At 39.8% G+C, this 24,260-nt stretch overlaps 2 protein-coding genes across 2 annotated transcripts; both read left to right on the top strand.

Annotated features, from left to right (window-relative positions):
- Positions 1 to 864: 864 nt before the first annotated feature.
- On the top strand, positions 865 to 1,824 carry LOC120799462 (probable G-protein coupled receptor 148). The gene has a single exon (XM_040144693.1). The coding sequence runs from the start codon at positions 865 to 867 to the stop codon at positions 1,822 to 1,824; it is 960 nt and encodes a 319-aa protein (XP_040000627.1).
- Positions 1,825 to 3,142: 1,318 nt separating this feature from the next.
- On the top strand, positions 3,143 to 22,911 carry klhl24a (kelch-like family member 24a). Its single transcript, XM_040143777.1, has 8 exons — positions 3,143 to 3,418; positions 4,720 to 4,838; positions 4,949 to 5,793; positions 8,055 to 8,239; positions 12,060 to 12,178; positions 17,538 to 17,726; positions 19,208 to 19,396; positions 19,514 to 22,911. Exons 2-8 carry the CDS (start codon positions 4,764 to 4,766, stop codon positions 19,712 to 19,714), a joined length of 1,803 nt encoding a protein of 600 aa, XP_039999711.1. The 5' UTR covers positions 3,143 to 3,418; positions 4,720 to 4,763; the 3' UTR covers positions 19,715 to 22,911.
- Positions 22,912 to 24,260: the final 1,349 nt, after the last annotated feature.

Below are 24,260 nucleotides of genomic sequence, written 5' to 3'. Positions count from 1 at the left end.
TGATATCGTGTTTGTATTATTCCCCTAAAAACCTAATTTTATCCATTAAATACTAATGCCCCACCAGAAAATGTTGGTTAATTTATGTGTATTAATATTTCCAAAAAGATAGTTTCATCCAAACTACAACTTAAGTCAGTTGTAATGTTGCTATGCATTATGTTAAATGGATATTTTCTAATGTTTTTTTACATGAAGTTGATTATTTTCAACTTCAGCCTCTTCATTTGCATTTGTTTTTGCAACAAAGCAGATAGCATATGTAACTGAAGGGGCAGAGTCCATTACTATATATAGTTCATATTTAAATTTTGGGAAGGTTCTGACTGCTCGTGTTAATAAAGATCTGGAGTGAACTAATTTAATCTGGGCTATAAGTTACTGTAAGAGGAGCATTACAAAAGTCATATCAATGTAATTATAATCAAGATGGAATCAGCTAAAGTGGTGCACAAATGCATATAATGTATATATTACAGGTTTGCTTAGCCTGCAATACATCAAGATTATGGATATGAGAACACCTAGTGATTGTTTAAAGACCATAATTCACAATGTAGTTACTGCTGTTATTCTTCCTCATGTGGATGTCCATGTTAGGTCAAAGTTTGATTGATTTTGTTGCAAGGCATCATGGTATCTTATAGAACAGCCCAATACTGTATTCATATACACAGTTAATTTACCTAAAAGTAGCAAAACTGTGATGAGGGCTTCAATAAAAAAATCATTTTTAAGCTGCTCCAGTCTGATTGTTGATATTAATTTATGGTGTTTTTATCGACAGGAAACTGCTGGAGGAAGTACACGTCATATCACATCTCAGTCAGTGCATCTGTGTCTCCTCCATAAGTCAAACACAAAATGACGTCATCAGTACTGATTTCAAACTTCACACAGGAGTGGGCTGAGAGTCTGCGGAGGTGGCACCTAGGATTTTTTTTCATCCCTACCACAGTCATCACTCTGGCCACCTTGCTAGCCAACCCTGTTCTCCTGACATGCATCTTTCTGTCCCGTGCCTTGCGCCGGGAGACGCGTTACCTGCTGGTGGCCAACACCCTGACAGCAGACATGCTCTTCCTCATCCTCAACCTGGCCACAGTGGTCTGTAACACGGTGGGAGCTCAGATACCCTGGATCGTCTGTGAGCTGGTCACAGCTGTCACTGTCACCGCCTACTGCTGTGCCATCCTCACTGTCACACTCATGGTGATCGACACCTATGCTGCTGTCCGCTGGCCTCTCCATTACCATGACATTCTTCCACCTGCCCGCACCCACCGCATACTGGTGGGGGTGTGGGTGCTGGCAGCTGTGTACCCTTTCACCCTGGTGATCATAATGGAGGTGGAGAGGGGAAATATCCTTGAAAAGATGCCTGCCTGTCTGGTCCTCATCTCCCTCGGCTTCATTCAGGTCCAGAACATTGCGGGGATCTACATCTTCTTCTTTGTCACTGCACTCATCTGCACTATACTCATTTTTTACTGCTATATTCGGCTCTACATGGTAACAAGGACCCAGGGCATCTGGAAGAGTCGCTTCTCCAGGGCCCGAGTCACCCTGCTCGCCCATGGTGTTCTGCTCCTGCTCTACTTTGCCCCTGGCTTTGTTTTCACCTTGGAGCTTTTCCTGTTCCAGAAGGATAATATAAGTCTAGATGTTCATGTGTGGCTCAGCACAGTCAATATGTGTGTTTTTATGTTGATACCCAGGGCGTTTGCTCCTTACCTCTACGGGCTGAGGTACAGGGAGATCTCTGATACACTAGAGCAGCTGCTGCATCGGCACAGGAGACTCAGCCAGACCACAGCATCATAAATGACTCCTCGGAACTGTGTGTTAATCGTATTTATTGAATTTCTCCAAAGGCATTACTTGTGATATACATATTTTACGTTTTCTAAGTAGCCCTCCAATAAACAAAGATGTAACTGCGAGAGCAGTACCCAGCATTTTGGAAATACTGAGGTCATGGGTCCAAATTCCCTCAGTTAAACCCACCACCCCAAGAGTTTTTTTTTACCAGCCACCAAAAATATATGTATATAACATATTTTTTCACATTCTCTATATTAATTCAAAATATAGTTTGTAAATTTGTTGTCTAAATAGTGTTTCGAAACACTCCACAATGCAAAAAAAATCAAATTCTGTTACAGAGACACTAAAATCCAGATTTTCTTTTGGCCTATGGCAAATTTACTGGACGTCCGTCATTAACGAATGGCTGACTTGGCAGTTTCAGGCCGTAAAGGAGAGTAAACAAGACTCTTCGCTCATTTAGGAAAGGGTGGTGGACGGTCCTGACTCAGACATCCTGGCCGGAGGGACTTATTTCGGTCTCTGCCGTGTGCCATGTGTTAAGTGGGACACTGCTCTTTTACCTGCTGTACTTTTCAGCGACCTAAGTGGGACGCGCAGAGGGCACAGCTCTCCCCTTAACTAGTAACACGTGGTTGAGAACAGTTTAAGCTGGGTCACTGGTGAGTGCCGTGGGGCCTTTCGGGGAACTCGGTGGGGAGCTCTGCGAAGTATGTCGCAACGGGGCAAGGAAGTTGTGTGTTATGCTTTGCTCCAGAGAAAAGCTCCTCCTTCCCCCACACCTGAAAAAAAAAAAAAAAAAAAAGCGTGGCATACTGCCTCTCATCCTGTTTTCACGTGTCCATAGGATCACGTTACAGTTATATCTATTTGTTTAGCTCTTATACCTTTACACTAAGCATTTTGTTTTCGTTTGCCACTGTATGTCTAAATAACAACCATATGAAAACACGTTCCTTTGACTATTATTTTATATATATCTTACACTGAACTTAATTACGTTTTCCTACGGTTTACGGTGAATAATGTCTTTCTAACCGGCCTCTACACGTTCATACAAGTTATGCTCTAAAACTGGTATCTTGTCGCGCTAGCTGCTCAGCCGCCGTCACGTCTTGTTGTGAACTTTTTCTCCGCCGAGGGTTGCGTTTGTTTGCAAACAAAGGACAGCCACGTGGAGATCTGCGGGCGTTTGGGAAGTGTTGTTTCTCATTGAGCAAAAAGGTAGCGACGGCACTGACAGTCGAACTCCGTTAACCATGATGCACCAGCAGCACCAGCAGCACCAGCTGAGCGGGCGCAGTGGGCTGGAATTTTTTTTTTTCGCCTGACAAGTATATATGGTCTCAGTGTTTACAGTTAGCTAGTCAGAGTTCTTTGTGTTTTTGTCGGCACCTGAAAGTCAAAATGTCCCGGCTGTATTACAGCCTACTTTCTTTCTCATAACTATTCGAAGGCAAATATTGTGACAAAAAAACCATAAACTTTTTCAGGATACACATTTGTTTTTCCCCATCTTTTTTTTGTTTTTTTGTTTTTTTCATCCACTTGTAACTGAGGAAGGCGCTTCATCTGGAAACGTCTGCATAAGGTAACAACTTTTATCTAGAGCAAAGGATGTTCTTACCGTGTATTAGTTATGGATTTATAATTATTTCTTGCTTTCCGTTTGAATTTGTCACAGTATATTGAGGAAAACAACGACTCTGCCACTGTTTTTTTCAGTAGCCTATGTTGTCAAGGGCTAACGGTCGGCATGAGGCAAGTCTCCTTTGTCAAATAAACCGAGGCTCATAGTGTTTTCTGCCATAAATTTTACATGATTGTCTATAATTAATACTTAAATAATGCAATAAATGTCATATTTCAATTCAGTTGTTTTGTTGTACGCCTCCTCAGTGGGTATTAATCACAAAGCAAATCTTTGATGTGTCAGACACCTTTGGCTAAACCCGTCCTCTGTTTAACATGACTTCAAGTGCTGGCAAATAACGCACGTGATTAGGATGAGTCTGCTGCGGCTGAGCTAAAGTTAAAAATAACCCGAGATAAATGAACTCACAGGAGCAAAGGCGAGACTTGCTGCCTGCTTTAACAGAGGCAGTGTGGCCATAGATGAGCGATTTTAGTGTCTTGATGAGATGTCTTCAAGAGCTTGAGAATGGGCTGTCCCGGATAAAAACAGACATGGTCTTCCTCATCCTCAACCTGGCCACAGTCTTTGTGGACGTGAACAAAGTGTATATCATGGGGCACCTTGTTTGCCTATTCTGAAAGTCTCAAGACTACAGATTTGACTTAAATAGAAAACATGAATCAAGGTTATCAGTAACTTGTTACTCAGACAATGATTATGTAGTGTGATAGCATCCCAGCCCCCACTCTCTTTCAAAACAAACCTGACGGACATGTAGGCTGGCCTTCCAACCGTTGCTCAACCTCTCTCCCGCTTGTCTCTCTCTGCCATCTACTGTTTCGTGCAGTGCATTGTTTTGCAGGGAACAACTGTTTCGCAGCAGATGTGAGCTAGAGGAAGTGTCAAGCAGATTTGTGGGCAGCTCAGATTTCATTCCTTGAACTACTTTTCTTAGATGTTTTCTAGCAATACCCCAGGGCTTTAGAAAATTTTTTGCGCGACCCATATGTTTTCTCCAACTTCTGTACACATGCTTTGTGGCTTTGCTCTGTGAGAGCTTTGTTTTCATGCAATGAATGTTCTCAATCTGTATGACAGTGATTCAATAGGTTTCTGTTTATGAATTTTTGACCTTTTTGGTCACCCCCCCACCACCACCACCACATGTGATAGGATGCCTTGATAATAGTACGTAGTAAATTTTTGGGGAAATATGTTTTTGTAATAGTACTGTACTCCCTGCTCTCTATCATCAGGTCATCTTAAAGTTAAGACAAGGTCTACATTGAAGGTGGCAGCCATGGTGTTAATTCTGGGCAGAAGGATGAACAGGGAGGACTCTGGGATCAGAGAATCACCAGCTGTCAAACGCAAGGTGCTGTCAAACAAAAAGACATTTTCAATGTTTTCTGTCTTGCAGCTTTTGTCTCAACGTATCTAAGTCACAGATTTTACAAATCTTTATACATGTTGTTGTTTCCTTAGGTGTTTGAGGTTGACTCCAAAACTTTAGCCAGCCAGGATGTCTTGGACTTCTGTTCTGGCTCATCCCACTCAGAGGGCATCCTGCAGGTGTTCAATGAGTTTCGTGACTGCCGCCTGTTCACTGATGTGGTCATCAGCGTGCAGGGCCGCGAGTTCCCCTGCCACCGCGCTGTGCTCTCTGCATGCTCCTCCTATTTCAGAGCCATGTTCTGCAACGATCACCGTGAGAGCCGCGAGATGCTCGTGGAGATCAATGGCATCCTGGCCGAGGCGATGGACTCCTTCCTCACCTACGTTTACACCGGCCGCGCCAAGATCACCACTGAGAATGTCCAGTTCCTCTTTGAGACCTCCAGCCTCTTCCAGATCACCACACTGCGTGATGCCTGTGCAAAGTTCCTGGAGGACCAGCTGGACCCGTGCAACTGCCTTGGCATCCAGCAATTCGCAGATGCCCATTCCCTGAAGCAGCTAGCCAGCCGCTGCCGCATTTATGCCTTGGCTAACTTCTCAGAGGTGGCTCAGCATGAAGAGTTCCTCGACCTACGCAGAGAAGAGCTGGAAGAATACATTGGCAGTGATGAGCTGTCCATTGGCAAGGAGGAGGTGGTGTTCGAGGCGGTGATGCGATGGGTGTACCACATTGTGGAGCACAGGAAACCCATGCTGAAGGCCCTGCTGCACCATGTGCGCCTGCCGCTTTTGCACCCAAACTACTTTGTCCAGACAGTGGAGGGAGACCAAATCATCCAGAATGCTCCAGAGTGCTACCAGCTTCTCCATGAGGCCAGGCGCTATCATGTGCTAGGAAATGAAATGATGTCACCCAGAACTCGTCCACGCAGGTAACTAAAATGTTAATTTAGTTTATAGGAAGGCAGAAGGAAGATCATCAAATCTAGATGTTATTTACAAAAGGAAAATGTTCAAGGAGCATTTTTGGCCTGTGGAAGTAGTATGACTTTTTAGTTTGACTAAATGGTTAGAGTATATGCTGTGCTGCAGTCATATGAATGATTGGATGCCTCTTCTCTGCTTTGTTGTGCGCCAGTTAGTTTTTATTGAAAAAGGGAACCAATTTTGTTTGATCTTTTCTGACAGTTTTTTGTTGTTATGTTGGGTTAAAACATGTATTCCACAGTGATGAGTGAGATTAGAAAATGTGTCTTCTTTAAGTACTTAGTTGATCTTTTATCTGACAGTCTATAGCTAGAGGTTACAACTTGAACATGAACTCTGCTCCTGGCAGTGTTGTTGTTGAATGTGTGCATGTGAGTGTTTGTGTGTGAGAGGGAGAGACAGCGAGTGTTACTGTGCTCGACAAGACAAGTGTGTCATTGACTGAGCTGTGTTTTCTAGCCCTGGTTTGAAATAGAAATTATAAATACGTAGGCAGCGCATGTTCGGACACAGACTGATTCGCTGGAAGGCAAAGAAAAAAAGACGTGATTCAAGGAACAGCAATCATTAAATGTTGAGTCTTGTTATCATACCAGCAGTGCAACTCACCTTGCTGATATGTTTGGGTTCTGAGTGTCCCCACCTGTTCACTTTATACTTATTTAGCAAATGGTCTTTTATTTATGGTGTTTTTTTTTTTGTTTTTTTTTGGTTGAAGAGTGTTCATTTGGATGTTACAATGTAATGTCGGATAAAGGGCAAAGGTTGGCACTGATTGAAACCTTATGAATGTTATACAAAATAGACCATATGGTAGCCCGCTGTAAAAAACAAGCAATGGAACACCTGCCTTTGTGAGTTAGACCTGCTGTAAAGGGTTCAACTGGGCATGGTGCCAGTTGACAGTTATGAAGGCTCTGTGACGTGTATGTCAGGTGTATTGTGTGAGTATCCAGGCAGATCTGGTAGGAAACCAATCAGGCAGTTAGTCTCCATGCTGTCAGCTGCGTTTGCCCCGAGGGCCAAATCCTCTCCTGCTCAAAACAGATGCCTGATTCTCCCCATTCTGTGTCTATACCGGGGCCTCTCTTCTCTTGGGAAGCCTCCAGAATCTAATTAATCACACGCACACACATCACGTGCACACGCACATAAAGCTAGACTGGGTTAGACTGTTTCATGGATGTATGCATGTATCTGAAACAAGCCTAATTTCCTCTACCTGTGTCTGACCTATATTCTTCCTTGTTCACAGTAAACAGACAGATAAATGTGGGGAAAGTTCAGAGCAACAATCTCTTGTGCCACATTTGCACTGACTATCTATGTAAATGTATGTATATGTGTATGTGTATATGTGTATACTGTAAATACATACAAAGATGGGTTACAAATTAAAGGAAAAACCTAAAAATAGTGGAGTAACAGGATGACAATGCCTCCATCCATAGGGCATGATGGGTAACTAAATGGTTTGATGAATATAAAAATTAGAAAATTTGAATCATATGCTATGGCCTTCACATTCACCAGATCTCAACCCAATTAAACACCTATGGGAGATTTTGGACCGACATGTTAGACAGTGCTCTCCACCACCATCATCAAAACACCAAATGAGGGAATCTTGTCCACCCCTGCAGTTGAGTCTAGAGACTTGTAGAGCTGTGTAGCTGTTCTGGTGGCACGTGGTGGCCAAACACCTGACTAAGTTGCTTTATGTTGGTGTCTCCTTTAATTTGTCACCCGTCTGTGTAATATATTGGTGGATATATGTGTTTGCGTGCGTGTGTGTATGTGTGTATATCTATCTATCTATCTATCTATCTGGTGTCATTTTTTAAAATAGTACAATATGGACAGAAGCTGGAGTTAATTTGCTCCCCAGTATGAAATTCAGTCATTTTCTTGGCATGTGTTGACCAGCCAAATAGGAAAGGATTGTGATCATGGAAACCGAGCTCCAAAGTCAGTTTTTGTTGTACCCTAAATTGATACCTTGATTGTAAACTGAACTTTGTATAGGCCTACAGATATACATTTTAATTAGATACCATGTCTGTATATCCCTGTAAGGAGCCTTTTAATTTAAACATGTTCTTCCTGTGTTTGTGTTTTTAAAATATCTTCAGCTGTTGTTATTTCCCCTCCATCTTTTACATGTGTCTCCCTCTCTCCCGACCTTCCTCCCAATTCTTCTGTACAGGTCGACTGGCTACTCTGAGGTGATTGTGGTCGTTGGTGGCTGTGAGAGGGTGGGGGGCTTTAACCTGCCCTACACTGAATGCTATGATCCAGTCACAGGAGAGTGGAAATCATTGGCCAAACTGCCTGAGTTCACCAAGTCGGAGTATGCTGTCTGTGCCCTCCGCAACGACATCCTTGTGTCAGGTAAGACCTGACAAGTAGTACCAAGGCTTGAAATGAATACAAGCCCAACTGCAATGTGCAGGTATATATTAACGTTGGCAATGTTGTGAAGTTACAGATGGCTTGGAAGATACAGAATTAAATTCTAAATATCGGTACATCTTTCCATGTTGTGCTTCAGCCACAATTTTCCAAGCAAGTTGCCTTTTATTTTTTACTCCTTAAAAATAGATAGTAGAAGTATTGTTTAGTTTAGATAGTGGTAGTATAGTTTTTTTCTATTTCAACAAAAACTATTTGGCTATTGGAAATTCAGAATGGCTAGTAACTTTTAATTAATGAGCCACATAATGGCTAGTGATCCACAAGTAAATTTCAAGCCCTGGTACTTATACTATACATCTGCTTCTTCTGTGGTTAGACTCAGTGTGTTCCTGGTTGTTATAAAGTCCAATTTCTCTTAATTATTGTAAGATTGCATTATACCCAAGAACTAAAATTCACTTAAAGGACATAGTCTGTGTGTGTCTGTGGTTGACCTGCCAGTTAATCTCCCAATGGAGTGGCAAGAAAAGGCCACGGTGGCTGTTTGGCCTGTGTTATTTTTATAGCCTCAGCCTGTTTGAGTTTGAGTTGAAGGAAAATATGAGAGCAACATCTGGATGCACTCTCCAGGCTCAGTGCTGAGAGTGACATTCATTGGTTTGCTCTGTCCTTTCCTCTTCCTGTTGGCCAATCATCAGGGTTATCACCTTTTTACTTCTGCTCAGCAGCTTTCTAGGATCCCCTTTTTACAAAGATCTAACAACCCCTTAAAATTTGAGACTACTTTAGTAAGTTGTGATCTGATTATTTTAAAATAAACCTGAAGTTGAGATATTATTGCGCTAATTGCCTCCTGGCAAAGCTGCTGCATTTTAGAATTGGGTTAAGCCTCCATTGGTGAATAAAGACCTAAATTAAACAAGAAATTATCATTACGTCATTAATTTTAAATAATGAGGTTAGAATAAAGGTAGTTGCCAAGGTAAACATTGTTTTTAATATGTGCTGTGTACAAGATGCAGTTTCGGATGGATGTTGGATTGAGGGAGAAGAGGTTAAGTGTTTTTCTTTCTTCTGTTTTCTTTTTTTGTGAAATTATTTCCAAGAAAATGGAGTGACACAACTTTAAATGTGCCTGTTAGGCCTGCTCATGCTGAGACGTGCTTTATATGAGCTACAAGACACTGCTGGACAAAAACAGCTGTTGAAAGATATAGAGAAGAAGGATATATAGAGAAAAAAAGAATGTTATTCCCTTCAGCAAAGAGTGCGCAGTGTTTATGCTTTTTTTATGTTCTCACTGTGCCAAGTCCTCACGTGTGTGAGGACAAGCGCTGCCTGGAAAGGTCAACATACCCCTCCCTCCACGTCTCTCTGACTTACACACGTACACTACTACTTTATAGCATATTATGATCTTCATTTCCCCATTTTCCTTCTTTGCTGCCATGTCTGCATTGATATATTTAATCCCTTTATCTCAACTTTATTTTTATCTTGCATTCTCTTCATTACATTCCCACATATGCCTGCCCCTCCTCACAGTGGGAACTAGTGCAAATACCTTGGAGGTCCTCCAGCTACTAGCACAGCTGCAGTTAGCTATGGTCTTAAGTATGATGCGGCTCAATTGTGTATACATAACCTCTAAGTTATTTTTGTCCTGGGACAGGGACTCTGGCCACTGCTGACTGTCTCACATCCACAGCATTGTAATGAGCCACTTTTTCAGATCCAGAGTGTGTATACTGGATTAACACAGAAAAACTTTGAGTTCAATACCCCCAGTTTACAGTCAGTGGGATCGCAGTTATGATCTGATGTCACAAGGTGAAATATGTTTGGTTAAATGTGGCGATATGAAATAAATGTCTCTTTGCTATCTAACCCCACTGTAGGAAATTAAATACATTTGGATAATGTCTTATCAGCTGCTGAGTAGTAAAACACATGAGCTTGCCCCACACCTTACAGAGAGTTACCTTTCATAGTCACTGTTAGTCTGAATTCTCTAGTTGTTTCCCAAACAACAGGAATTCTCTAATACACTGAACTAGATCATTAGCATTAGCAGTAAAACTGCATGTAATTATAGGCAAAGTGTAACTCTCAGAAAGCTGTCACACAAATCATATTGGGACCTCCCAAAGTCAATGGTTCTTGTTCCTTAAAAACAGTGATTAGCAGCAGTGGTCCTCCCCATCAGAGCTGGTAGGACCAACTGAGGCTTTTAGTGAGAAAATACTTCTTTTAACTAGCTATCTAGGTTAAAAGGCTCTCTTTGAAGTGGCACTTCTTCCAACAATGTGTTTCCTAATGCAGATTTTTAAAAACAAAAGGCTCAAGGGCAGTAGACTGTCTGGCTCTTTGACTATCCAGCAGATTATTGAGCAGACACAATGGTAAATGACTTCCTTCTCTTGTCTCCTTACTTAATGGTAGGATAAAACACTAACCTGATATCTACCCTCACATATCTAGTCTGTCAACTGTCTTACAAAACAAAAACCCCCTGCTTTGTTTGCATGTGAATGCAGAAGAGTCCCAGACAGCTTTGTTTACACTGGCAGGTTTTCTTTATTCCTTTATCATTGCTCCAGAGAACCACCCACATGTGTTGCGTACAGACACTACCACAACAAAATCTAATGGATTGAGAATTGTTTTTATTTTAGTTTCAGGAGATTACTAGGTATTAATACCTGTTTTTAAGTAAGAAACTGCTCTTCCGGGAAGGGCATCAAGTTTTAAAGTGAGTGGTTTAATTTGAAGGCAGAATTGTTCTTATTAATTTTCATAATATGTATTTTATTAACTGCTACCACCACCATGTGATCAATTTAAATCCTGGTTTGAAATAACAAAGATTGTCGTGGACCTTTGTGTTTATGTGCTTGAGTCTTGTCGGTATCCATGCTACGCACATGCTCCACGATATATACTTCTTATGAACTTGTTGGATAAAAGCCAGCAGATAACTGCTACTGGTTTTATGAGCCCTGCAGTGATAACACGTTGCCTGAAACATTCCTCTAGTTTTTTGGATGTCTTTAGAAAACATTTTTCTTCTTCATCTTTACTATTGTCACTTTTTTCAGTTAACCTACATTTTATCACATCTTTGCCTTTCCTTCATGCTTAAAAGTTAGCCTATGCTGCTCACTGTATATTTAAAAGATCAGTTCTGCTTTTCCTCCAGTGTGTACTGAATCAACAGCAGGTGTGTGTGTGTGTGTGTGTGTGTGTGTGTGTGTGTGTTTGGTGATGGCGTGTTGGGGTTTTTATTGAGAGGTGGGGGGGCACGTGTCAGGGCTTGTTGAGAATGTGTCTGGGTCACACTGTAACCAGGTTTGTTGACTGTTGTTTCTCAGAGCGCATGTTTATCCAGAGACAACAGATGAGGCACTCAGTCATAATGTAGTACTAGTCGTACTTTAGCTCTCAGCTGCCAAAGATCCTCATTACGCTTCAAAAGTAATTTAAAAACTGATGGTTACTCAACACCTGTGCATACATAATCAAACATGGTACCATTTGTGTTTAAGTGTATGTTAAGTGTATGTAGCTCAGGTCAAAGTCAGATAAGACACTTAGGTAGGAGATAAAGATTACTTTGACGTAAACACACAATCCAAAGCTGGCTGTTCACCAAGAGCAGCTCGGGTTAAACTTATCATTTATATCTGATCAATTAAATTTTGTTTGCTAAATTTACTTTTTGGCCCTTCTAGTCAAACTGCACTTGAGTCTTGAATATTGACTATTGTCTGGCACTTTTGTCTTTTGGTGTTTTTAGGTGGTCGTATCAACAGCAGGGATGTGTGGATGTATAACTCACAGCTCAACCTTTGGATCCGAGTGGCTTCTCTTAACAAAGGCCGCTGGAGACACAAGATGGGTGTCCTACTAGGCAAGGTAAGGAGGGAGCCTCACGACCCCAAGCAAGATTTCTGCTTCTGCATTAGGAGGCATGACAACCCCACTATACAGTGGAGGCTTCTGATGGAGGAATTGATTTATGATTTATTGATAGCATTTAGTTTCATTTAGTTCAAACTATAGAGCCTCTGTGGGAAAGTTTGTCTCGTCTACCTAATGAAAAGGAAAATACTGCTGTGTAATCAAAATAAGTGAAGGAATCATGTTTACATTCAAGTTTGCAGTGGAAATGGTTTTGCTAGATCATAAAATATGTGTAATGTTACTGAAAACGCTCAAACACTGTACATTTGCAACAAGGCAATGGTTTGGTTTCATAGGAAAATGCGGTGGATGCTTACAGAAATTTGAGTTTGAGGTTTATTTGGGCACCTTGTGACAAGGAACGGCATATGATTTTGGTGTGGATCCGATTGTTGCCCCAGGGTTGTTTGACTGGTTCTAGCACATCCTGGATATACAGGAGTAGATTCAACAGAAAGACGGAAGTTTGACTTTAATTTATTTTTGGTAAATAAAAAATTGAGTCAGCTGCGGGAAGAGCCCAGCTGATGTCACCCATTAACTACCTCACACATGGAAAATAATCCAACCATCACTTTGAGTTATTTGTTAAAAAAAAAAAAAAAATCTCTATTTTATATCTGTAGAAGAAATTTTAAACACTTGCATAACCATTTCTATCATATATCTGATGTCTTAATCTTTAGTCCCCTATATATATTATATGTCAAGTGTCAGATTAAATAAAGAGATCTGACAACAGTTTGGTTATGAAATTTGAGTGAAGTTAATGCCTACATGTGAGCTGATCATTAATCCCACTGATTATACTCTTGAGCTGGTACTATTTACAGTGTGTACTGCAAGGCCCGGTGGACATTCTTGTTTGAGGGCAGTAGGAGTTCAATGGAGGCAGCACCTCACATTTCCAAGTTAAGGATTAACTTAGTTCACTTGCCTGTATCATGCTCCGTATGTCTCTGCTCAATCACATAAACCCGAAGTGGCCATACACAGTAATGAAAACTCCTGATAAGCCTGTAAACACACCCTGTGTTTGCATACACAGGCATAATTTAACACACTTACTCTATAAATATATACAGTACAAGGCTGTTCATGTTCATGGAATACAGCAGTCTATTTACAAGAAAGCAAACTCTTATCATTAGGTTAAATAACCATATTTCTAACCTGTAAAATGTTTGTTACCACATGTTGTGGTAAGAAATCTTCTCAAACCACATAGTCTAGCCTGTCTTCATTGCATAGCATTTAAATTTGTAGTATTTGTGGTTGTAAAGACCATTGTAACGCAAAAAAAAATGTGGACCACTGGTCTGAACTATAATTATCTGTTATTAGTGCTATGTAAAAGTGGAGCAGCCATTGATAATCTTGGTTTAAGCAGGCAGAGCATTACCAAAGATGACTCAGGCTAACATACCACTCGCAAATAGTCGTGTGTCTGCTTTAGCCTTCATGTGTACAAGTGGCCACACTTGTACACAGACATAAAGAACATAGACACAAGTACAAATATTCAGGGCTTTGTTTACCTTGTCAGAAAAGGGCATGACTCAGGACGGGTTCTTGTAATCTGGAGCGATTGTGCAAACATACTTTTTTTAATTTTTGGAAGTCTGCTTGAGGCCAATCTAACACCCAAACTGCACAGTTGCCTTGCCACAAAAACAACAAACACACGTGTGTTCAATCAAATTACACACCGGTCCTCCACAGCAGTGAGGTAATCAGCTGGATGGTCACACTGGGGCTATAAAAGCCAGTAATTAACTACAAAGTGAGTCGTGTATTAAGGTATGGTGAAAAGAAGTTTGACTGATATGGCTCCTATTTAACCTCACTATAGAGCTTTGTAGGAAACCAAGTTTAAACTTCATTAACCGCAGCTGACATCAAGTTTTTGTTGAGCCATAGGATCAAGATGTATTGTATCTCTATACTTAAGTCCAAGGCCTGCAGTTTAGGAGTTAAACTGGCTAGGCTTCACACACAACATATAACAAGCACTGATACATATACAGTTCTTAGACAGTATGAATACACTTACGCACATATGTTTTACTGTCTCTGGAAAACCACATTTCTTGGAGATGTTAAATCCCAGTAGAGACTCTTTTATCCAACCGCTGCCTGTATCTGTCACACACACTGTTTTGTCCTTCTCTTTTATCCCCCCCTTCTCACATTTCCTTCTTTGTTTTATAATTTTCCTTCAGAACTCTGTTGTCTGTGGTATTTATCCCGTTTCATTTCCTCTTGTTTTCTTACAGATTGGTCAGGAAAAACCTTTTTAGCGAATATTTCTTATTATGAATTTCATTCCAGATTATATCTGTCCTCTTATGTCAAACATGTACAGCATCTCTTTAGGATGTATCCGTGATGTCATTTTTCCTCAGAATTCAGTTCCCTCTCTTCCTGAACCTGTATCCAGTCATTTCCTCTTTCAGTCTGTAATTTCCCCCTTTAAAGTGCAGCACTGATGCTCCAGTAGCAAGTGTTGTAAACAAGCCTGTATAAAGGTCATGCATGCATGCACTTTTACATTTGTTTACTACAGTATACTTGCTGACCTTACATTGACCATATTAATTCATTTACTCCTGGTTGTGACTTAAAGTCTAAACTTCTAAAGTTGGTTCTCAAAAGTATATAGTATAAAGTAGTAGTATATAGTACAAGAGCACACACACACACACACACACACACACACACTCTGCTCAGTGTCCTGCATTCTATGATGTCCTGTTGGACTGGTCTTGTTTCCACAGAGTGTAAGCAAAAATAGGTCACCACTTATTTTCTTCTCTCTGTTATGACTGCACTTGGTGACGGCTGTTCTCATCTATCATCATGTTTCACTCGTTCTCTCTCTCTCTCTGTCTCTTTCTATCAGCCCATCTCTCTCTCTTTCAATCCATTCTCCTATGTTGTTTCCTCCCCGAAGTCACTCACTCTCTGTGTTTCTCTAGCTAGTTACTACTTCTCACATCTCTGCATGTTGGGGAAACTGTTAATCATTCAGCCATTGTCAGTGTTTAAATGTGGTCATAAAATAAGCCACCAATGTGCTAGCCCAGTGGCTAGTAAGTGTGTCAGCAGAGAGTCATGAATCATGTTTGGCTTAGTGTTTATGTTATAGCGATGTACCTCAAATTGGTATAGAGTATGTGGTACCATCATGGAGCTAATGTGGAATGTGCCTATATATTGATATACTTACACATACATGGTGTATTGAAACCATATGGGTTGTTTTATCGAGTGAGTGCAGAATGATGAGAGCGAAAAGAAAAGTGACCGAGTGCCCCCCACCCCCCACTCCTTACCAATACTGTACTCAAACTAGTGTCTGGATAGCCTCAGTGGAGCATTAAAGGGTCAGTTCACCCAAAAATGAAAAATAATATTTTCTAATTTAACTTTTGGTTTCACTGTCACTAGTTTTCCTACGGACAGGATATTGTTTCTAGAAAGAAACTTCACTCTTGGTTTCATTTTACATGTTTTTTTTTACTTTTAATTAGCACTACAAAAAATACTATTGTGGAAGTCTCAAAGCAAAAATCTGTATTGCTTGGAATAAGTGATCTATGTGAATTGTTATATTGGTGAACCAACACTTTAAGGCCGGTAGAAAAAGATACTGTTAAAAAATCCTTCTAATCATGGTCATTTTGCACCGATTAACATCTCTGTAACATATACTCTTCCTATCCGTCTTTTATTTCTCTTACATCTCTTTCATTTCATAAATGCATCCTGCATTCAACATTTATTATCAGCTATATCAACAAAGGCTTTAAAAAAAAAAAACAGTTTTCAGTTGATCCATGCGTCCGTAGTCTTATTCTGTGAATGCACTCCTCCAAATGTAGGCAAGACTGGTATGTTGTTGTCAGTGAAAACGCATGAATATAGACACACGAAGACAAAACTACTTTAGAACCACCATCTGAGATATTAGAGAAAGTTGATGAAGTGTTTTTTTCCTGTATCAGTTTTTTCAGTTAAAAAAGGCGGTAGTACTATCAATTAGCCTAGGTGTTGAATGCAAATATCCTCGTGACTTCTGTCTTTTTGTTCCCCCCTTTTCCCTCCATCTTTCTTTGTGTCTTTGTTTTCTCTTTCTTTTCTCTACCTCTCTCTCTCTCTGTCTCTTTCTCTCTCTCTCTCCTCTGTACTTGTTTATGCTTCAAATTTTGTGGAGAGATAGGAACTGCCTGAAGGCTTTCTGTTGCGTAAGATCAGTCTGTTGATGAGCAGTGTTATGCTCATAGCCAGAAATTCTGCTCATTTTGTATTCTCGACACATGAACTCCCTCCAGAGAATGTTATTGAGGAGACAGAAGTTTACCATAAATCTCTACCTTTCACCACCTTTTTAAACTCATTTTCCCTTTTATAACTTTTTTCTCCATTCTTCAGGGCTCATGTTTCCAATTTTTTCTCATTTTGCCATTCTTTGTACTCTACTAGGGTAGTATGTGTAACTACAAGCAACTTGTTAGAGAGCATATCTTATGTCAACACAATTTTCCAGCCTGTAATGCTTTAAATTCCAGTAAGGTTCGTTTGACAGAATTTTATTAACCAAATAGGAAATTAAAAAAACAACATCTTAGATTTCCAAAGTGTGGCTGGCTGACTGATAATATTAGTTTGAATTGTACATTATAATGGGAATGAACATATTAGGGTGACACCACATGACAACACAGTCTCAAAAGCTGATGTTCTGCTGCAAGACTGCGATTGGAGCATGAATCTTAACCCGGAAATGCTACTGAAATCTGAGATATGAACACCCTTGTAGTAGGTGACAGAGTCACTGTAAAACTCCAAGACACTCGCAGAGGTATGACACAACAGTTGCTCAAGGTATTGTTATGTTGTGACTGGAAGTAATGTTGACATTCAAGTTACACAATTGCACTGGTGCCTGCAGGATGCGAGGCAGTGTTCACAGAAGTAAGAGCAACGAGGACAGGAATAATGGTGGTTGTTCAGAAGCTGTACGTCATCTTTCTACTGCACCTGAAAGAGTGGGTCTCTAAGTGCTGACATAGAAACTATGGTATTCATGAACTAGAAAGCTTGAATAAGAACATTTTTCTTATACTGAACAATGACTGTGTGTATTTATGTGCTCATAGTGTATGTAGAAAGGTTTACATCACAAGTACACTCAACTAGTAATATCCCTAACTCTCAAGGTGTAAAAAGCTTGTGGCACACATCAGATTTTCTAATCTTGCAATTACAACGCTTCCTCTAATCCTAATATGTGTGTGTCTGTCTTCAGGTCTATGCTGTTGGCGGCTATGATGGCCAGAGCCGCCTGAGCAGTGTGGAGTGTTATGACTCCTTCTCTAACCGCTGGACAGAGGTGGCTCCATTGAAAGAGGCGGTCAGCTCCCCCGCCGTGGCCAGCTGTGCCAGCAAGCTCTTTGTCATTGGAGGAGGGCCTGATGATGAAACTTGCTCAGACAAGGTTGGAAACGGATGTGTGCTCCCCCAACCATGCATTTAAGCACAGAGTGATGAAAGCTGAGGTGCTTTTTGTGTCAGATAACTCAGATAATTCTTAACAGTTTCTTCTTAAAGAAGAAAAATTGCTAAGTAAAATGTGCAATTTTTTTTCTGGTCTGTTTCTTTCCGTCATACAGCATGTGCTTGCCTGATCTAGCTCACCTACTCTGCATGATTATTTATTTTAGATATATGATGAAACATTAATAGGGCAAACTTCTACACCTTTCTACTGGCAACTGAAAAAATAAAGTAAGCCTAGTCAACTGTTGTGGCCTATCCTTGAAAGATGCATTTTTCATTAATAAAATAAAGCTTCCTGATTTTCCAAGATTAGATTACTAAACATTTTTAGCTTGTTAAAAGAGACAGGCGAGACATGAGTTACATTACAAAATCAGGAACGTCACTGATTGGCAGTTTATCTGATGTGATAGCCCTATTCTAGTTTGTCTAGTTGATCTTGATTAATCTAGCATTACTGCATTGATTATATCTTGATGATGATCTCCATGCCCAGTTTTTAATCTCACAGCATTTCAGGTTTAATTTCACATCAGTGAGTGATCAATGGCAACGCATTTACTCATTGAGATGGCGCTGACGTGCTTTGACATGTTACTGATGGAAAAAGGGAATGGTACAGAAAGAAGAACAAGATAGCAAGAAGAGGCAGGCTAACCATTTTTCAGACTGAGATAAACATACTTACTGTGAAAGGTAACAGTAACAAACCAAGATTAAGACTTTGGAGTAAATGTTGGGTAACAATAATATAAGGAATTTAAGCATAAGATAAATGACAGGCTACCCTGGAATAGCTTCATTATATTTGGTCTGACAGCAGTGTAACTGGTAGTAAACAGGAAGAAAGTGGAATTAGCAGGAACCAAACTTCAATAGAAGCATTTTTTCTCCTCCATGGCATAACGGGTGTGTTTGTTTGTGTCTGTGCAGGCTAGAAACTACACATCCACAGGCAGAGAGGCGGTCTGATACAAGTTAACAATCTGTGTTTCTCTAACTGCATTGCTGACAATTTTCCTCGACATGGCCTGGCTGACTCGAGTTCCTTTGAGCTACTTATCTCTGGAGTCTCATAACAGGGTCATTTACGTTGATTCCAAAGGTCTTCACCTGCTGAAGAGAGATCCTATGCTTGTGTTGTTCACATTAGCTGTAGTCAGAGACAAAACTGTTTGAAACGAGGCTATTTTAAAGAGAGATGTGCGAGAGAATGCTTGGAATGTATTCAAACCACATAGAGTCAGGCTTAAGTCAGCCCACAGAACAGTCAGTAAAATCACAGAATGAGCTATGTATATTTTAGTTTTTTCTACTTAACAGCTGTGTTCCCATCACATGGGACAGTATAGTATGTCTTTCTTCTCTTTGTTTTAACACAGTCAAACACAACTAACTTTATGTAACTGTATGTCACAGGTGCAATGCTATGATCCAGAGACAGATTCTTGGTTACTACGTGCCAACATCCCCATCGCTAAGCGCTGTATCACAGCAGTGTCCCTCAACAACCTGATCTATGTCTGTGGTGGTCTCACCAAGTCCATATTCTGCTATGACCCTGCAGAGGACTACTGGATACATGTGGTTCACACCTTTAACAAACAGGTAATAGATTAAATGGAAATACTGAGCACTCAGGGAGCAAACTGTTAGAGTTCAGCAGCAAGAATCCTTGATTTGTATTCTGTGACCCCGCAACCTCTAATTTCTGTCTCCCTGCAGGAGAGTTGTGGCATGTCAGTGTGCAACGGGAAGATCTTCATCCTTGGTGGCAGAGGGGAAAATGGCGAAGCTACAGACACCATCCTGTGTTATGACCCGTCAACGGGCATCATCACAGGAGTGGCTGCCATGCCACGGCCGATCTCCTACCATGGCTGTGTGACCATCCACCGCTACAATGACAAGTATCACAGGCCCTGACCATAAACCAACACGCAGACAGACACACACACTCTCACATGAGAGCGCAAACAAAGAACTTTAACTCTCTGAAACTTAAACTCTTTATCACACACTTCTTTAGAACAGGCACATTTTATCATACAGTACCGTTGAGCTAATTTATTTTCTCACAGCATCATGTAGCATTAGTCACTGTGGTGCTGTGAAACTTTTACTGTTGTGTACCATAGTTTTAGCCCTTCTGTGGAAATGCGTAGTGGTTGATCATGCTAATGACGCTATTGACTTAAGAAATTGAGATAAAGTGGAGTCAGATCAACATGGCAGATTTGTCTCGCATTAGAAATAACTGCACAAGGTTGGGGAGAAATGAATCACATAACAGAATTAAAGAAAACTGTTTATGATAATGATTTTCAATCAGATTGCAAATAATGAGAGTATAAATTGATTCTTAACCTGTGGAACACGTATCTGTAGGAAGATATTATAAACTCAAGGTTCACGTACTTAGCTTTTCACAGAGCTGTTAACCGTAGCCCATCATGTGACCAAAGTACATTGCGTAGGTCTAGTGATTACACTTCAGCTTCGATTCGCTGAAGAAGGCCATGGTTTATAGCTTACTTACCTGCAGCTTCTATGGATTCAATACTAACTGAAAAATCTAAAACTAAAAACGTAATTGCGTTTTTATAATTGATTTTACTGTGATATTGGTTATAAGCAGGTCATCGGTTTGAAAGTGAACTTCCCAACAATGTGCTCTTATTCTAGGACGCTGACGAGCTAAAGTGATCACAGACAGTGCTGATGAACAAAAACAGTGATTGAAAAAGTATCCGTACAAAGTCAAGAGTCATCTGCCAGCAGAAGATAAAATTGTATGACTTTATTTGTGACTGAAAGATGAGCAGCCAGGCCAGATACCTGACCTTGTACCTGCTGCACTCAACGCAGATGTGTACATTCAGTACAGTGCAGCACAGCACTGGTAAAGAACCTAAATATGTACTGTCCTCTGTTTTTTAGCTCTTTTTCTTAATACTAAAAATGAGCTGATAGAAATGTGGTAAACAGTCAGCCAGCTGCTCTCCCACCGTATCATTGGTCATAAATATAAGTTGCTCTCACCGAGGGTTAAGAGAAGAGATAAAAAGCAGAGCCTTTACCATAATATTGGAACATAGCCATTGGTAGTTCTGTCCTCTTGTTTCCTTTTATCTTTCATGTCCTTCCATTTATCACCCTAGTCCCTTTCCCTTTTTATTGCTCTAGTGTGTCATCACCTCACATTTTCTATTCTACATTGATATCCCATTTTAAGCGTTATGTTGCTTTATTTTTTAGAATTATTCTTATTATACTCATTACTGACATTTTCTTTATTTTTATTTTTTATTTTTAAGTTATACTCATTTATCTTTTTTATATTTTATATATATGTTTATTGTATTATCTGTAGTTTTCGTGTGTCTGTTTCATATCAATGTTAGTTCATTGGTGTACTGGGCTTGTGGGTGGTTTTGTAGATGTGAGAAGCCTTTGTAGATCAAACTCGAAGACTGCTCTGAATAAGAGGTTTGCATGTTTGGTCTGTATCTATGAATGTGACTTTTATGACTCAGTCTAGATGTGTTGGAGCCACGGAGGTTTGTCATGGAGCTCTAGCATTACACAACTGCTAACGTCTCTTAACAGAACTCTTCACAATGATGCTGGCACCTCTCACCTGTACACTTACATGTAAAGATGTAACTCGGGGTAACCATAGATACCTCCAGGTATGTATGTGTTAATATGTGTTTACTGGTAAGCTAAGGGGGCGTGTGTAGCAGTGCTATATCTCGCATGGGGGGGTAAGAGCTCTGAATGGCAAGGATTTTTGATGGAGTGGCTCATGGTCAGTAAAAGTCACCTTTTATTATATTTGTTATTGATAGAGTAGAGATATTGCTGTGAATATAACTTTAATTTTTTTGTTGTTTTCTTTGTTTAACCTGTATTTAAATGTATCTCTTTCTTGGTTATATATTGTGTTTTTCTGTAACTGAGAGCCCCAACTGTGCACTTTGACAGAGTTCTGTTAAATGTAGAATTATATGACAATGATTTACTTTTTTTTTTTTTTACTGTATCAGTAAATGTTCTTTGCTTTCATGTGACGTATGTAAGAGACAGTAAAAGGGCCTGTCAGCTCCTCCTGTTGGCCACTACCTGCAATGGCTCTGATATTAACAAAATAACAAAAACAACAAAGATTGCTGGAAGAGAACAATGCCAAGAGTGAGTAAGAGAGTTCTAACTTTTCATTTTAGGGTGAAAAATAGAGCATACGCCTCTGTATGTCAGCCACAATGACAAAAACAGGTGGGGGTATTTCAGCTTAATCCACCCTTCAGATGTATTCTGAGAAGGATGAGTTCAGTACATTATAGGCACAAAACATCCCCAGGCACAACCACACTCCTTTGCAGAGTAACATACTTAGGATAACTCAGGAGGCCAGCAAGAGGAGGCTGAGGGGCAAGAAAGTGGTATGGCAAAAGAGTAGGAGTTAGATAAATAGTGAGAGAGAGAAAATTTGAATGTGTGTGCGTCTGTGATTTCACTGAGTATTTACACAGAATGGGACACAGACACTGTCCCGTTATGTTGATTTATTGATTTTCATTATTCACTGTGTAGAGGCTTTCATAAATTGTTTGCTTTTGATAGGATTGTTCATTGTTTTTGTGTTGATTTATTTTTCTTTTGCTTGATCTGGTGAGTTGTGGGACTGTGTGTTGCTGAGATATTTTGCCTCCCACGCAGAAATGGCATGCCTTAAATTAAACCATGAAGAGTGGAGCGTTAAAAGTTGATTGCTGGGTTTTATTATGAATGCAGATGAAAGCCCAAATTGATTTGATTCAATCCCAAAGCTGACTTTGTTGAAAAATGGCAATGGATAAATTGTTCTCGCATGCAAGATGGTTGCTTTAATCTGTTAATTGCAGAATGCTGCCGTATGTGCCTTAATAAAAGAATAACAACTTGGGGAATTAAATCGGGTCATTTTGATATAAATTTATCCTCGTATGTATGACGTGATATTTTAACACACCTCTTTCTCCTCAGACGCTCTTTGTCTAACTGCGAGGAAGCTTTGAATTTTTGTAAACTGCAGTATATTGTAATGCAATGGTTGACTAAAGTTTTTCTTTCACTACCAACATTTGTGTCCTGTCTCATCTGTAAAAGAAAAAAAAAATGCTTTAAGAATGAAATAATCTAAAAAATATTCTTAGATATAAGGTTAGCAGAGTTTAGAGGCAAGGATGTTTATGAAATTGCACATTGGAATGTATCTCATTTAATTGCACATGAATTTTTACAACACCAACCAAACCACAGATTTAAATGAACAAAGCACAGATTTTTAACTAACAACCACCAACAGGAAATACAATATGATTTCTTATTAAACTTAATGCAATCTGCACCATATGGCTGTTGAATCTTTAATTTCATCAAGGGGTAAATCCATAATGTGATATTTTAATGAACCAGCGTGTTGAACGAGAAAACAGTCTATAAAACCAGTCACACTATTTCAAGCTGGACAACTTGTGTTGCAATAAGCATTCATTAGGCCTTTTTGTTTTGTCATGTTCTGATTTATATACTCCATATCACATATTTGGTTTAATAAAAACCACAAACATATTTCTCTTAGATTCTTATTAACACAGAAAACACAGAAAACACTGCATATCATAGACAATGTTTGTGCATACATTAATCTTGGTCATAAGACATTTGGCACTGGCAGCACACTGTCACTTCACACCTATACACATCCTGGTGAGAAACACAAGCAGGCATAAATTCATAAGGAAGATAGCACTGCGGTACAGCATAAGGCTTAAATCTGGCCTTTAAAAAAAGGATAGATTTAACAGAAAATGTGAACTGAACTGCTTTTTAATAAATGCTACATCATGTAGTGATATACACTGATGAACAACAGATTCAGATTCAGCTAAATTTTAGGCTACTGCAAGAGAGGTCTCTGTTCTGTGAGTGGAGGTTAATTTGAGAAGGTTGGAAAAGGCATGGGCCCTTGTTTTACCTCTAAAAAAAAAAGAGTACCATATTATATATGCCCTCTGCTTCATTAAAAGAAATTTGAGTGCAATAAGAGGTTGATTTATTGCTAGGAAGTTGAAAAGTAATAGTAAATACTTTTGGACAGGTATCAGTATTAGAAACAACTGTAAAATTCTTTAACCCTCTGTTTAATTGTGTGCATAACAAACCATTTACTAGTGATAATGTGAACTTCTTTCAGGCGAGAATGGTAAGGCGTGATGAAGCTCTAAGAAAGCTAGATAAAGATAAGGTACGTGGAACTGATCCCATTCTTGATCCCCTAAAATGTACTCATCAGAAGCATGTTCCCCTTCGTTCTATCTAGTTCATGGCATTTACCTGACAGTGCTGCCAAGCTTAAACATTCAGTTTAATTTAATAGTAGTATTACTATAGCCATAGGTACTACCCTGGCTTAAAACCATGCATA

This window comes from Xiphias gladius, chromosome 14, assembly GCF_016859285.1.
Source record: "Xiphias gladius isolate SHS-SW01 ecotype Sanya breed wild chromosome 14, ASM1685928v1, whole genome shotgun sequence".
NCBI lineage: Eukaryota > Metazoa > Chordata > Actinopteri > Istiophoriformes > Xiphiidae > Xiphias > Xiphias gladius.
The sequence above is the reverse complement of the archived record's forward strand: the minus strand, read 5'-3'. Positions and strand labels throughout refer to the sequence as shown.

Excerpts from the sequence above, each read along its gene's own strand:
- LOC120799462 (XM_040144693.1), top strand. The coding sequence starts at position 865 with ATGACGTCATCAGTACTGATTTCAAACTTCACACAGGAGTGGGCTGAG.
- klhl24a (XM_040143777.1), top strand. The coding sequence starts at position 4,764 with ATGGTGTTAATTCTGGGCAGAAGGATGAACAGGGAGGACTCTGGGATC. Across the intron at positions 4,839-4,948 it reads CACCAGCTGTCAAACGCAAG|GTGTTTGAGGTTGACTCCAA; the intron begins GTGCTGTCAAAC and ends TTGTTTCCTTAG. Across the intron at positions 19,397-19,513 it reads TTCACACCTTTAACAAACAG|GAGAGTTGTGGCATGTCAGT; the intron begins GTAATAGATTAA and ends GTCTCCCTGCAG.